The following is a 16,120-nucleotide window of genomic DNA, read 5'->3' as shown; positions in this document are numbered from 1 at the left end:
GCCACAGCTGCCCTTATTTCCCCCTGAATTCTGAACCCACGAGCATGCTACATCCCATGTTTAATAAAACATTTGCCTGAAAGTTGAACTTGGAGTGAAGTTTAAGAATACACCTAAATTGACATCTGTATAACGCATAAGTAATGCAGATATTTTTTTTACCACAACCTTAAATTACCTATTATTATTATTACCTTAAAAGAAAATGTGCACAAAAATGCCAACTTTATTATAATGAATAAAAGCTAACATCTATCACATTCAGTTAGCATTTCTCTGGTGGAAATATATAAAAATCCATCCATACATCCAGTGTATATATAGCAAGCAGTACAGACTGCTTCCTCTGAATACACTTTACAGCTATAAACTGCAGAGTAAGGGTCAAGGTGTGTAATCACCTGTTAAACATACAACACTCAATGCTTGTTCTGCAGTGCTAACAGACTGTTTTCAGTATTAAACAAAGCAGAGATTCGCTTTCTATTTTTGTCCCTCTTGCCTCTAATATAGAGTCAGTTGTACAAGGGAGATGGGGAGAACTCTGTTCCACAAAAAACAGCATAGAAAGTAGGATGGAACAAAAAAAGATGCACTGAAGTGGTCCGCCAAGAAATATGTTAAAGAACGCAGAGACATGAAAAGTTCATTTTTCTACGACAGCTGCAGCCATGGGTGTCCGCATCGTTCCTCTCGCTGTAATAGTTAGCTCTTCAATCTCTGCATTCAGACGCCTGATAACCCACTCCATTGCTTCACGGCCCTGCAGCAAGGTAGAAACACACCACAACACAGCCACAGGTAAAAAGATAAGAAAAGATAATAAAAGCTACCACATTGCTTTAGCACAATATTTTCATTACCTGTTTGTACAGATGAATATTATTATAAATGTTGTGCCCTGTTGCTGAAAAGAGAAGCCTAAATTGATTTGTCCTGTGCTTGCAATCAACCAACTAACTGACCAATAAACACACTGTTGAATGGGGAAAAGATTGGCCAGATGGTGTGAATATGAAAGAAATAACAGCATACCATCAGAATGAAAAATAGAAATAATGGTTTCCCCCCCAGTATGTACACACACATCATGCATAGCTAAATTATTTGAGCATAGGCGTTGTCTATAAAGCTGCGTCGCCACTAGCTTTAGCTGAATAGCCAGAGTCAAAGACAATGCATTTCTTCAGTTTACTCTTTGTGTCAACAGGTGTGTTCGGCTTCATGCGGCGCTGCGCAGACCGATCGGGGGCTGACTTGAAGCAGTGCATGCCGGTTAGAATTTTTGTCAAACTTGAGACGGCGAGGCCAAGGCCACATCAATGTGACGTATGGCATCAAAGTCCAGATTAGCAATACGAGAGCAGTCGGCTCTCTCAGCCAGTGCAGTTTCCCCAAAGCAGCTGTATGAGCTCTGATGACGACACAGCTATTTCACGATTGGCCAAACTCGCCGACGACAACGATGACGTGTTTTCATGTTTATTTTGACACCTTCAGTTCCCCTATGGCTCACAAATCTGTATTTTTATAACAGTAAAAACCCTTTTCATGTAATCTTAATGTTATATTGTGTCATGTTTATAAAAATAAAACTGAAAAAATATAGACCCAACTTTATTGGATTTTAAATAATACAGGCTTACGTCAAAATTTCTTCTTGTACATATAGGCACTGTATTAACTTATTCAGTGAAAAGTGTTTCTGGTTGCTACATGTAAAATTCAGATGTCTGTTTATCTGAGATATATCCACTTTGTCTACAATAAAGAAAGAAAACAGTGCACGAGCGTCACTACCGGAAGCAGAAACTTGTCCGACTTGACGGCTCTATTTTCAACTCCTCACTCAAATGCAAGGGCCAACTCTCGCCGATCGGTTACATCCAGCCGCAGCTGAACATACCTAAGGTTACCTTTTATGCCAAACATGACCTCAATCACCATCAGACATCTATTAAGCATGGAAAAAAGTGTGTGCCCTCTATGCTGTATTTGCACGCTTGCAATGTCAATTCTGTTGTTTATTATAACAGGTGCAATCTATTTGTAACAAGGCCAAGGCCGTGTTGGTCCTCACTTGCAGTTTGGACAAACAGTTGTTTTAATGAAAATTTTAGTCTGAAGTTTATATTTATAAACACTCAGTTTGTGGATTTTATTTCAAATAAATGAAAAAAATGCTATTTTAACATTTGGGTTTTGTCATCTGATTTGAAAAAGTAATCGAAAAAAATAATCATCCAATTAATTGATTATGGAAACGATTGTTAATTGCAGCCCTAGTTTGTAATGTTACATCTTAATCTTGCACCCCCCATAATAATAATCAGCAAATTGGTATTAAACAGATCCAATTTCTAACAGATAATTAATTATTTTTTAAAATAAAAATTAGTCTTGTAGATCATTTTTCAGACTTTTTAATATACCATTAAGTCTTAATTTGCAAAATGAGCTACACACCACATAACCAACCCTATTTTCAATCACAACATGTGAAATAGCAAAACAGTAGAGGAGTAAAGCCAATCATCCCAACCTTTCCTGCATTAGTTGATATAGTGTTTGCCATAAGTCCCTCTAGGTAGCTGCTCAAACTGACTCCTTTCACAGAGATGATAGCCTCCTGGGTCAGCACAGTCCTGTAACATCAGATGAAACACCATCAGTGCACTCAAGGTTATTACATTGTAAGGGCCAGTGGTTTAAAACTCAGGTGTATGGTCACCTGCATCATATGTGACACAGTCATGCAATTGTGTAGCTTGCATTTGCATTTTTAAATTTTGCTAAATTTTATATGTTGTAATTGTATTTTGCAGGGGTGTAACGATCCATCTATATTGATCAAATAACCAACGATCGGATGTATCGATGCAATGGGTAAACACTGATGCATGTATAATTTTTAACATGGACCATAGCCAGCGTGGCTAATTGGGAGAATTCACGGTGGGCCGCTAATAAATTGGGCCGGCAGATGTACCACTCGCCCGTTTTCTCTCACTACCTCACACACATGGACACACACGCACTCAGGTAGTTACCACGGAGATATAAACAAACTGTCACCACATGCCGTGGCATGAGGTAGCTGTGAAAAAAGTAGATTTCTTACTGAAATACTTCATATTTGTTTGAATGCAAACCAACATTTGTTTCATAATGTTGCAGTTGGACTTTTTGTAGCAGAAAACACTCACTCAAAAATGTCAGTAATAAATATAGCTGCAAGCAGCAATTATCAGGGTTCAAGCCACTTAGGGCCCTTAAAGATGTTAAAAGCTATTACTTAATATTGTGCAATCATATAAGCACCTAAATCAAAGAAAAAACAAGATCGTTTTAAGAAATATCTGCATAATTAAGCTTGTCTAATAGCTACTGAACATTGCTCGACCAATGGCAGCCATGTTTTTCAAGATTCATAACTGTCCTCGTACATGCTGACTGGACCTTGCACAAGGACAATTCTTGCAAGATTTATTCATCAAGTCTATTGGACCAATGGTTTCACATTTACTCCCAATTTAATATTTTATTCTGTTATAGTGCCACCAACTGGTCACAATCAGTATTTTTTTTAAAGCATTGTTCTCCAGAATTAACCCATTCCTAAGTCTGGTGAAAACACTTATTCTGTTCAAGAAAGTGAAAGTGCCCATGCCCATTTTTTTGCTGTGCCCTTACTAGAGTAAATCAATACTTAATCTTTTTTTTTTTTTTGATAATTATTGATCTAAGTAGTCCAAATAATTATCCTGCTATAGGATTATTATAGTTGAGCAAAAAACTCCTAGAAGCACAGTTGTTCAGAATCAGAAGATCTAATGTATGATAGACACATATTCTATGTATCTGAAATAGTGAACGATATTCAATCATTTACACAATATTTATACAGCCATTTAAGTTTTTTTTTTTTTTTTTTTTTTTTTTTTTTTACTATTATAACACCACCAAGTGGCCAAACTCCTCCATTTTTGACAAGTGCCCTCAGACGGAGACCCTACATAAGTTTGGTGAAAATTTCTCATTCCTTTCAAGAGTTATAGACATTTAAATGAAAGTGGCCATGCCCACTACAAACCTTTGATGTGCCCTTGTGAGGGTAAATTAAAAGTTAAACTTTTTTTTGATAACTCCAAAGTATTGTCCTGCAATAGTTTTCTCTCACTTGACCAAAAAACCTATGACTAGTTCACAAAAGTAGGTTTTTAATGTTATCTGAAATATTTACCGAACGGTTTGACAGACACCAGGCGCTATCGCGATTTTTGTAGGTGTTAACAGGGCTCTACAGTGTGACCATTTCACTTGCATTTGCGACTGAAAAGTTCTTTGTGCGAGTGTGAATAAATATTTATTCGCACCGGTGCGAGTGACTTGTTCGGAGTTGTATAATACAATCGAGATAAAAACTACAACTCCAAAATGCACCTACACTGCGCAATAGTTACTTTCACAATGCTTTTCATCATCTCAGTCAACCGAATAAGTGTGTAAATACTGCAAAGAAGTCATTATGATGACAAGAGTAACTCTGTACATCATCTTCTTCCCTCAACTTCCCGATCTCACAGCCGCCATCTTTTATTGATCCCGCAAAATGACCTACACCTGTGACTTGCTCGCGTAGAGACAGCGGTAAATTAATAATAATGCTAATGCAACAAGGTGGGTTTAATTCAAACTTATTTATTAAATAATTCCTCACCAGTCATAATCAAGAGTAGCAACGGTTCCGTCTGTAAACATACAGTACACTGCTGCTCTCCTTCACTAACTTTAATAGCGCATTCACTGTATTTAAACTCACGGTTGCCAGATATCACTAGAAAAGTCAACTCCAGTTTCCATGTTTAGATTTAATCCCCCAAAGACACAATATTATCAGCAGACATGGCAACACTGTACTGGGGGAACCAATCTAAAACTGATAAACAAACAAGCAAAACTAATAAAATGTAAAGACAGAATATATGATTAGTTATATATAAATCATTTAATATAAAAAAAAAAATTAGATATTATAACTTCATAAAATATAAATAAAATGAGAAATTAAATGGTGTTTAATTACTATGGGTTGCATTTAATATCAATTTGACATTAAGCTTAGTAAGCTATTTCCTTAGAAGGCTATTAGCTTTTTCCTAATATGGATCATTTTTGTGTCAGTCTACTTTTAATTAGGACTCTTTATTGTTTAAAATATTTTAAAATAAATATTTTATGCTTGTTTGTTTATCAATTAACCAACAGTATTTCTCATTGCTATTATTTTAATTCAGTTAACAGTGACCATGAGCAGAGAGCTTACATTTAACTGTTTATGACAGACCTCCTGATTAAAGCTTAAATAAAAAAAGATTGGTATCTGGATCGTTTTCGGCTGTAAAAATCCTGATAGGTGCATCCCTAATGAACACCATTAAACTAAAGCGCTTTGCATCTGACGGGTAAATGCACTCACCCAATCACATTCTATATGAGATTATTCAGATATATACACAATATACACAGAGCGCTTCGAGAACTGACTCCAGCCCAGAACCATGACAGTGGAAAATGTCTAATAGTGTAGCTTTAAATATAGTTAAGAGGAGCAGACTTCAAACACTGAACATTGAGGTTTATTGTATTTGTTTACAAGGTGGAACAGGTTAATGGTTGTTTTTTTTTTTTTTATATACAGCCTGTAAAATTAACTGAAAATATTACATTTAGTTTATCAGAAGGTAAATTAATATGTCATGACTCACACTATATTCCTAAAGTCTGTCATAATATAAGCTCAAGTTTTCTCATGCTTACTTGTGCCTTATATTGTGCCACATTAATGTTACCATCTATAAAAAACTAAGCTTCAACCTGCTCCTAAATTTTTGACTGTGCGCCTACATTTTTGTAATTAGAAGCACAAGCGCTCCTAAAAGAAATTGTTACCGTAGAGCCCTGGTTAACGGTTGTAAAGATATTTAACACCGACAACTAAAAACAATGCGATAACGCCACCTAGTGGCTGACTTCTTTAAAACTTTGCACAAACCTCTTAGACCAAGAGCCAAATAGGCCCACCAAATAGCTGCTCACTACTGACTTCGCACATGATTATATCATCCCTTCTGACTCCTGTGCTGATCTCTAGAGCCATCCTACATCTCTGTCCTTTGTCCATCTCCTACCTTTACTGGGTTGGTCCCTCCATCTCTCTGTTTTGCTGAGAATGTCACACTCCCTACCACCCACCTCCCAGATCCTCTGAGGACATCACACCTGCTCTGCTAAGAACATGGCTCTGCCTCTCTGCTCTGCTGAGGACGCTGCTCCTTCTGGCCAATGCCTACCTCAAGACCCCTGCCAGCATATGAACCCCTTACCCCGTCAGCTTATTATCTATAAAGGAATCCAGGCCCTTTTATGTTTTGCCACTTCAGGGAGGCTATGTAATACAATTCATTTTGAACATTTTGTATCAAACCACCCAATTTGTTTGTGAGCAAAAATATTGGAACATGTGACTGACAGGCATTTCTTGTTATCCAGATGTGTCCTGTTAGATTAACTGTTTAAACAAGAAATAGCTCTGAACATCTACTCTTGGTTTTAGCCTTCAGACTGCAGACTTCAAGCTTTAACCTGTAAAGACTGCATTTATTGTTTAAAAGCCAACATTAAGATCAGCGAGCTGTCTATCGGAGAAAAGCAAGCTACAGTGGGGGAAATAAGTAATGGACGCGTCAACATCTTTTTCAGTAAATATATTTCTACTGAAAAGAAATGATGAAATCTTTTTTCACATGAAGATTTCACATGAAATCTTCACCAGACATCAGTATTAACTCAAGAAATCTGGAAATATAAAGAATTCACAACATTACAGTCCATCAATAAAATTATATGTAATAAAGTGGAATGACACAGGAAAGAAGTATTGAACACGCTAACTGAAATTTATTTAAAACAGTGTAGAAACCTTTGTTTGTAATGACAGCTTCAAGACGCTTCCTATATGAAGAAATTAATCGGCCGCAGTATTCAGGTGTGATTTTGTCCCATTCTTCTAAACATATTGTTTAAAAATCTTGTTCAATTGGATTCAAGTCAGGTGATTGACTGGGCCATTCTAAAACCTTGATTTTCTTTCTCTGAAACCAACTGAGTGTGTTCTTTGCTGTATGCTTTGGATTGTTGTCCTGCTGGAAGGTCCACCCATGTCTCATCTTCATCATCCTGGTGGATGGCAGCAGATTCTTCTCAAGAAACTCCTGGTAAAGGGCTCCATTCATTGTTCCTTCAATTATATGAAGTCTGTCAGTACCATGGGATGAAAAGCAGCCCCACACCATGATGCTTCCACCTCCAAACTGTGAAGTTTGTACTGGGAGAGTGTAGTCTGGTCACATAAGAGCATAATTGAACATTTTGACTAATACTACACACCATATTTGGAGAAGAAATGGCACTGCACAACACCCTTAAAACTCTGTACCAACAGTGATGTTGCTCTTGTCTGACCAGACTACACTCTCCCAGTACTAGTGTTAGCATTATTATTAATTTACTCCGTCCGACACCGCTGTGGCTACACGAGCATGTCACAGTCACAGGTTCAGGTCATTTTGCATGATCAATAAAAGATGGCGGATTGTGAGATCGGCAAGTTGAGAGAAACAGATGATGTACAGTGTTACTTGTCATCATAAAGGCTTCTTCACAGTATTTACACACTTGTTCGGTTGACTGAGGTGATGAAAAGCAGTGTGATAGTAACTGTTGCGCGGTGTAGATACATTTTGGAGTTGTAGTTTTTATTCCGATTATATTATACTCCACTCGAACCGGTGCGACTATATATTTTTTTCACAGTCGCACAAAGTACTTTTCAGTCGCAAATGTGAGTGAAATGGTCGCACTGTAGAGCCCTGAATGGTGCTTACTGGAGGATTCAGAAATTTTGAAATACGTCTATTTCCAATTCAGTCAATATGTTTTGCAACAATAAGGATGCGAAGGTCTTGGGAGAGCTCTTTGCTCATCATGAGAAGTTTCTTTTGTGACACTTTGGTAATGAAAAGCCTTTTAATAGACCATCAATTTACTAGCCCATCAATTCACTAGCCCAGCTGATATTAATTTGGACAGATAGTGGGTATAATTACTTACGGATTTCAGCTGGTTCCTTGCCTTACCTTGGAGAACTGATTTTCCTTAGCGTGGTCAATACTTTTTTTCCTGTGTCATTCCACTTTATTACATATAACTTTATTTATGGACTTTAATGTTGTGAATTCTTTATATTTCCAGATTTCTTGAGTTAATATTGATGTCTGGTGAAAATTTCATGTGAATAACCTCATTGGAAATATATTTACTGAAAAAAAATGTTGATGTGTTTAATACTTATTTCGCCCAGTGTATTTTGAAGATAAGAAAAGAAGGATAACTAATCAGAGGCAATGCACAAACATTCAGCATAGCCAATACAACAATTTGGGATGTCCTGAAAAGAAAAAAAAGAAAGAAACCACTGGTGTACTGAGCAACAGACCCTGAATGGGTCTGTCTAGGAAACAAAAGCTAATGACAGAGACATTGTGAGAGCTGTGAAGAAAAACCATAAAACAACAGTCAGAGATAAAAAGGCAAATTTTGGATAAAGAAAGTACCTGCTCATGATCAAAAACATACAAGCTCATCTGTGAAACATGGTGGAGGTAATGTCATGGTTTGGGCTTGCATAAGTGCTTCTGGAACAGGCTCACTAATAATTATTGATGATGTAACTCATGATCGTAGCAGCAGAATGGATTCAAAATTTTAACAGAACATTTTGTCTGCCAATTTACAGAGAAATGCATCCAAATTAATCGGAAGGAACTTTATCAATCACCAGACCTTAACCCAATTAAGCATGCATTTCACCTCCTGAATAGAAGACTGAAGGAAGAACCCCCCCACCCATACAACAACTGAAAGAGGCTGTGGTAAAAGTCTGAAAAAGCATCACAAAAGAAGAAAACAACTATCTGGTGGTCAAGGCTTGATACAGGTCTTATAAGCAAGGGATATGCAACCAAATATTAAGTGTTATTTATTTGAATTTACTTCAAGTATGTTCCTATAGTTTTGCTCACCTGGTATGATTACAAAAGGTTCCATATTGTTTAACACATCTACAAGTAAATACCAGGAAATAAAACCTGAAATCCTAAACTGCTGTCTCATATCCATCTTTTGATCTCCAACCCAAATGTTTTTCGTGCACAGCACAAACAAATTAATACGCCGTGCCATTCCAATAGTTCCGAAGGGACTGTATGTCTACTGGTCAGTACAACAGAGAGATTTTAGTGTAATGGACAGTCCTCATTTTTTACAGCCCACTATAGGAAGATATTGTGGAGTTAGATATTGTGATAGAGAAGATATTGTGGTTAACTGTCAGAGTGCCTCTGCAGCAGGACCCTGTACAAGAGGTGTTACAACTGTTCCACAGGATGCATACATGCTTTCTCTCAATCTTGCAAAGAGGAGGAGCATACACAAACTCACAAACTTGAATTTTGTGTATTGTTACACACCAAATAGCCAGGTCTTACTTTAATGGGTCATCTGGGTGTGGTTTGTAGACAAGCCTTTCATCTACAGAGACCATGTTGGTAAATGTAATCTGGGAACATAAACATAAACATACAGCTTGTTTACAAAGTTAGGTATTATGCTAACCCAACATGAGCACATTTTAGCGGTCATCTCAGCTTTGTTGTAATCTTTGTGCAATTACATAACTGGGGGTGAACGTTTTTTTCAATAATATAAACATATATAAGTAGATATTTGTTACTCTCTTTGTTAGCCTCTGATAGGTGTAAAATATTGAATTCGTACATTTGATGACTTAAGCTCCAAAGTCTTCTCTTTGGGGTCCACAAGTGAATGCTCTTGAACATATGTACATGCACGTGCATTACCAATGATCTGTGGAAAGAAAGAAAAGGTAAGTCATTATTTTAACGGGTACCAAAAAATAAATAATAGACAATGGAAGAAAGAAATTGCAGCTAAATAGCTTTTTGTCAGAAAAGAAGGTGGGAATGTCTTAACAACTGTTTTTCTCCATCATTTTTCCTCACCCATTTGATCACCTGCCAAGTCCCACCCACTAAGCAACCCTGAAAACCCAATTCAATTACAATAAGTCTTAAAACAACTTTTTTTTTTTTTTTTTTACCATAATCATAAACTACATTTTTGATGATAAAAAATATAATAAAAATAATGATTATTATTATAATGATAATGATAATAATAATGATAATAATAATAATAATAATAATTACCACCATAGTTATTTAAGCAGTATTAAAAATTTTCTTTTAAAAGATTACGTAGATTATAAGGTTAAAAAATAATGATAAAGCCCATACAGTGCAGAGAAACAGAAGCTATTAACATAATCAAATTATTTTGCAACCCTAGTATATTCATGTATTAAAAGTAGACAACAAGAACCCACTTGTATACATCAGAATTCATTGTTCCATCAATGATGGCAAGCCATCCTGGTCCAGATGCAGCAAAACAGTATTTCTCTTTCTCCAAACATAACGCATAAAATTCTATTCATCCATATGTTACCATAAATACTAATTCACTTATCAATAATGACCAACAGGTGTACAGGAGTTTAGAGGATGCTCTTACTGAATTGACTATAGATGGAAGGCCCCATTCTGTGCTGAGAAGGCGTTTGCTGTGAAGCCGGCCTTGCTGGTCCACTCTACGGTCCAACACATCTACTCCAAATACACTAGGGTTCATGGGGTTGGGGTACTTCTGCATAGCTGCTTTGGTCACTGTCTCCCATGGGTGGCTGTAGAGAGAATTAAATATTCGAATATTCAAAACTGTCATTTTTTGGGTGAAATAGGCATAAAAAGAGGTCATTTGAATTTCACTCAAAACTGCAAAAACTTGTACAGTAAGTGTATCGACATATAGCTAAATTTGCATACAGTGTTGTGAAAAAGTATTTGCCCCATCCTGATTTCTTTTGTTTATATCTCATACTAAATTGTTTAAGAAATTAAAACAAAATATAAGATAAAACAAAGGCAACCTGAGTAAACATAAAATACAGTTTTTAAATGATAATGCCATTTATTGAAGAAAAAAGAATTCTCGCCAAATCTATGAAACTGCATTCATAATGGGGTTCAGCAGGACTAGACACCACCAGGCCTGATTACTGCCAGCCCTATTCAATTAAATCAACACTTAAATAGAACTTTTTCAATAGTATTAAGTTGGCTAAAAGGTCTAACCCAGTAACACACTATGCCAAAATTGAAAGAAATTCCAGAAGAGGAAGAAGGTAACTGAAATACATCAGTATGGGAAGGGTTGCAAAGCTACTTCAAAGTCTTTGCATCAGTAGAGGTGGTTGTTCATGACTCCATTATCAGAAAGATACTGGGCAAAAAAGGCATCTGTGGAAGAGTGGCAAGGCAAAAACCACTGCTAACCCAGAAGAACATTAAGGCTCACAGAATATTGCCAAAACACACCTTGATGATCCTCAAACCTTTAGGGAGAATTTTCTGTAGATTTATGAGTTGAAAGTGGAACTGTTTGGAAGACGGGTCCCATTACATCTGGCATGATCCAAATACAGAATTCCACAAAAAGAACATCATACCTACAATCAAGCATGGTGGTGGAAGTGTGTTGTGATGCCTTGCTGCTTCAGGGCCTGGGCAACTTGCAGTAATTGAGGGAAACATGAATTCTGCTCTCTACAAGAAAATTCTCAAGGAGAATCTTCAGTCTGCCTTTCTAACCTCCAGTCTGGATGAAGTAGGAGTACTGTTTTGGAAAGGTGGAAGCTGCAGAAAACCACATTTCTCAGGGACCAGGATCTCTTCTCCATCAACACGGGTCGCAACTCACGGCAAACGAGTTGCCCTACACACAGCAGGGATTTCTAAGTGCCTGTTATACAAAGGATTCCTGTGAACCTAGGATGGGAGGCTCAAGGGTTATTCTCTCTTGCCTACAGAGTGTGACCCTAGCACTATGGAGGGAAGGAGTGTGCCACTGTTCCTTTCACAAGCTGCCACTAAAAAAGTGGGTCTTGTGCCGTTTCCAGCCCGTGATGAACTTAAACTTTGATGGACATTACATCCGGGAAGTTAGAGTGTCCTAAATAAAGGTCCATCTTAGGGGCGGGGTGGAACCATTTCAGCCCGGGGGTTTAATGCCCAAGGCCAGCCCTTTTTTTCGTGGTGGAAGAATTTGGTTAAATGAAGTGACAGTTCAGTTCTTACTATCCTGTTAGATTTATTACTGACATGTTTCCACAAGAGTATAAAGATAAATAACAAATGACATAGTGAGTGTTTTCTGCTACAAAAGTCCAATTGTAACATTATGAAAAAAAATGTTGGTTTGCATTCAAAGAAATATACCTTTTTTTGGCAGCTACTTCACGCCACGGCAAGTGATGATGGTTTGTTTATATCGCCAAGATAACGACCCGGGTACGCGCACTTGTGTCTGTGTGTGTGAGTGAGTGAGTGTGAGTGAGTGAGTGAGTGAGTGAGTGAGTGAGTGAGTGAGTGAGTGAGTGAGTGAGTGAGTGAGTGAGTGAGAGAGAGAGAGAGAGAGAGAGAGAGAGAGAGAGAGAGAGAGAGAGAGAGAGAGAGAGAGAGAAAGCACATGCGCGCTCTGAGCCAAGTGACGGAAGAAAACGGCACTTTTTAAATGCATAAGTAACTGATGTTCTGCTTTAAATACAAATGTAGTGCAATTAGTTACTTTAGTTATCGGTCATGCAATAATGTAACATACTTTTTCTGTGTGTGTGTGTGTGTGTGAGATACAGAGGGAAAGTGGCCAAGTGGTACTTCGGCCTGGTCCAATTCATGAACGGCCCACCAGCAATTCTCCCGATTCTCCCAATTAGCATTGTATCGATACCTTGGATCGGTGGTTATTTGATCAATACATCGATCCATATTGATGGATCGTTACACCTCCAGTGGCTATGCGGTTTTGCCTATTCAGCCACAACCGCATTAGTGAGGTCAGGCACTAATGTTGGCAAGGAGGTGCAGTGTGTGGTCCATTTCATCCCAAAGGTGTTCAGTGAGGTTGAGGTTATCATGTCTTCATGGACCTCACTTTGTGCATGGGTCATTGTCATGCTGGAGCATGGTTAAGCTAGGTACCATAGTTCTAGTGAAGGAAAATTGTAATACTACAGCATATAAAGACATCCTATACAATTTGGTGCTTCCAACTCTGTGACAACAGTTTAGGGAAGGCCTACATTTGATAGTCAAGTTTCCACAAACTTTTGGCCATATTGTGCAAGTAAAAGGGAAGATACTTGGTAGGGTTGGGTCAATAAGCAAATTTGAAAAATCAACAAATCAAAACAAAATTATTGATAAATATAAATGTTTGGATTATTTTGGACCACCACTATTTAACAATTCAATATTCATTTATGTTAGAGGAATTGACAAAGCATTAACAGTCAGACATTTCAACATTCAACTAAAATAGAAGAATAAATAATGTGCACTTAATATGAACGTGTCCACTAAGTGGCAGAAAATTTTAAACTAAACGAAAGTCTCATGCCTCACTGCAGAAAAAATGGAGATAAGAACTGGATGTGAGAACTGGTCTAGTGCTCTAGGACAGTGGTTTTCAAAGTGGGGGCCGCCAGGTGGCGCCCGGGGGGCCTCAACAATTTGGTGTGAAAAATAAATTCCCACTCTCAGACAACCAGACACACACACAATCAATTCCTAACATAATGTAATGTAAAGATGTAAGATGTAATTATTAATTTTTTAAAAAGGGGGATATATTCAGAAGTCTGTATTTTTAATGTGTTTTAAAGACATCTTGCAAAAGGGGGGCCTCGGTCAAATGTTAATGTCATTTGGGGGGCCTTGCCCTGGAAAAGTTTGGGAACCACTGCTCTAGGAGATGCTGCCACATGAACCACACGGGAATTTACTTATTTACATAGTGAAGAAAAGCTGAAAAACAAGGCGAGTTATGTGTTTCACTGTCGGACTAATACATAGAAGATAACATGGATATAATTTTGTCTTCTAAAGTGCTGGGGGGAAAGATACGGTGCGTGATTAATTATAAACCAAGTGAAATCTCACTGAAAACATTTCTGAAGTGTTTTAATTCGTCTCAGCAGTATGAGCAGCTTTTGTAACAAAGCATTTCAATTCTATTAACTATCTAATGACGGATGTTTTAGTTTTTATTTTTAGTGAGTTGCTGTGGTTTGAATCACATACTATAATGTGTTTATTGGGAGAAGGTTCTTTCTTTAGTTCTTTTAGAAGTGTGATTCTGCAAGATTAAACTGCCTATTACAAAGAACTACAGCTGTTATCAACTTTAGCTTTATAATAAACTTATATTAACACAATAATCATGATTGTAGTTTTCCATAGCTAAATAAATCCATGCAGAATAAATGTGATCATATCGCCGTGTGTGAAGCAAACATGAAACGCAGGTGGAAGATGCGCTTGTATTCATTTATACTCGGGGTCCAGTGTGTTTGACCATACATATTTTTTAATTAAAAGACACCGGTCCAAGAAACTAAAAGAGTGGATATGTTCAAAGTGAAGTATTTGCAGAGCATTTTAATATGTTTGTGTCGCAAGATGTTTTAAAGGTTTTAACAGACTATAGAATGCAGTTTTGGAGCACGAGTTCGTCTATAGAAGACGGAAAGTTCTGGTTGGGTAAAGGAAATTTTGTTGTTTATACTTTTTTTTGTTTACACTTCAGATGTACTTTGAGCAGTATTAAAACAATATTAATCTGAATTTGATTAATCGAGCCGAAGAAACGTCACAACGTTTCAAATATTTTCCGTGAATCAGACACGCCTGCCCACCGACGCACCCCTGCGGACCATGAATCAGTACGCGCGGACTCTGCTGATGACGACATTTGCATCACGCGTACTGTATGCTGTTCCTAGCGTACGCGTAAAAAGTCAAGCATGCGTTCTGCTTTACGTAGAGGAAAGGTTACAACGACTATGACGCAGGAGACTGAATGTACCCTATACACTCTGTGGTGAAAGGTGACCGGTCTAAATTATTGCCCAGACCTCGTTGTTCAACGCTAACCTTTGTGGCATAATAGTGAAATGCGTAATTAAAGAACGATTTGAATCGGTGAAACATGTTGTGTCAGTGTAGAAACACGTCCCGATGCTTACTATGCACTAAAACCATTCCTATATAACACGCGAAAACAACTGTTTAACAAAATCTATTTAACACAGAGTAGACCGCTTAAACGGTACTAATTTGCGTTATTTATTTATTTATTTATTTATTTATTTATTGGGATGTCTTGAGCCGTCCGGAATGCTAACCCATCCAAATAAGTTTAAAAAAAGAGAGATATAGCAACTACATAACCAGGCAAGAAGTTTTAAACATATTATAGAGTTAAATATAAACCTAATACATTTTATTTCTAGCGAGCTGACTGACTAGAGGTAGCTTCTTGAATCAATGGTCACATGTAAACCAAGGTCGAAAAGTTGGCGTTAGCCAGGAAGCTATAAGAAGCTTAATCTGAATAAACATACTCTAGTCACTAGTTAGGTAAGCTAGGTAACAAACAATTTACTTGACATAAAGAAACATTCACTACTAACTTGAAAATGTGTTCTGACGACCAGATCTTCATCGTGTCTTGTGATCACCTCTGAAGACTTGACCGGCAAGTTCTTCTTCTTCGGTTTACTGGCGGACTACAAACCAACGTTAGAGGTGCGTACCGCCACCTACTGTACCGAAGTGTAACATCATGACTTTATAAATAAGTTATATTCTGGATATTATACCTGTCTCGTTTAAATATTTAAATAAAGCCCTTTGGACCTGCACTTGTTTATCTCCTGCCTCTGACAGACTTTATATGGTCCACTCCCTTCCCATCTCTACCACCCTGTATTTTAGTCTTACTCCTTCTACAATGAACTTCCTACAACCTATCAGCACATGTTCAGTAGTTTCCTTGCAATTACAAAGCTCACATTTATCTG

General features: G+C 37.5%; 1 protein-coding gene across 1 annotated transcript; it reads right to left on the bottom strand.

The window, feature by feature from the left end:
- Window positions 1–211: 211 nt before the first annotated feature.
- Window positions 212–15,820, bottom strand: prelid3b (PRELI domain containing 3). The gene is given in 6 exon segments (NM_001200858.2): window positions 212–763; window positions 2,543–2,645; window positions 9,609–9,679; window positions 9,898–9,987; window positions 10,714–10,882; window positions 15,731–15,820. Coding segments are annotated over 6 exon segments (582 nt in total). The 5' UTR covers window positions 15,763–15,820; the 3' UTR covers window positions 212–646.
- Window positions 15,821–16,120: the final 300 nt, after the last annotated feature.

Source organism: Ictalurus punctatus, chromosome 12 (assembly GCF_001660625.3).
Source record: "Ictalurus punctatus breed USDA103 chromosome 12, Coco_2.0, whole genome shotgun sequence".
Lineage (NCBI taxonomy): Eukaryota > Metazoa > Chordata > Actinopteri > Siluriformes > Ictaluridae > Ictalurus > Ictalurus punctatus.
The sequence above is the reverse complement of the archived record's forward strand: the minus strand, read 5'-3'. Positions and strand labels throughout refer to the sequence as shown.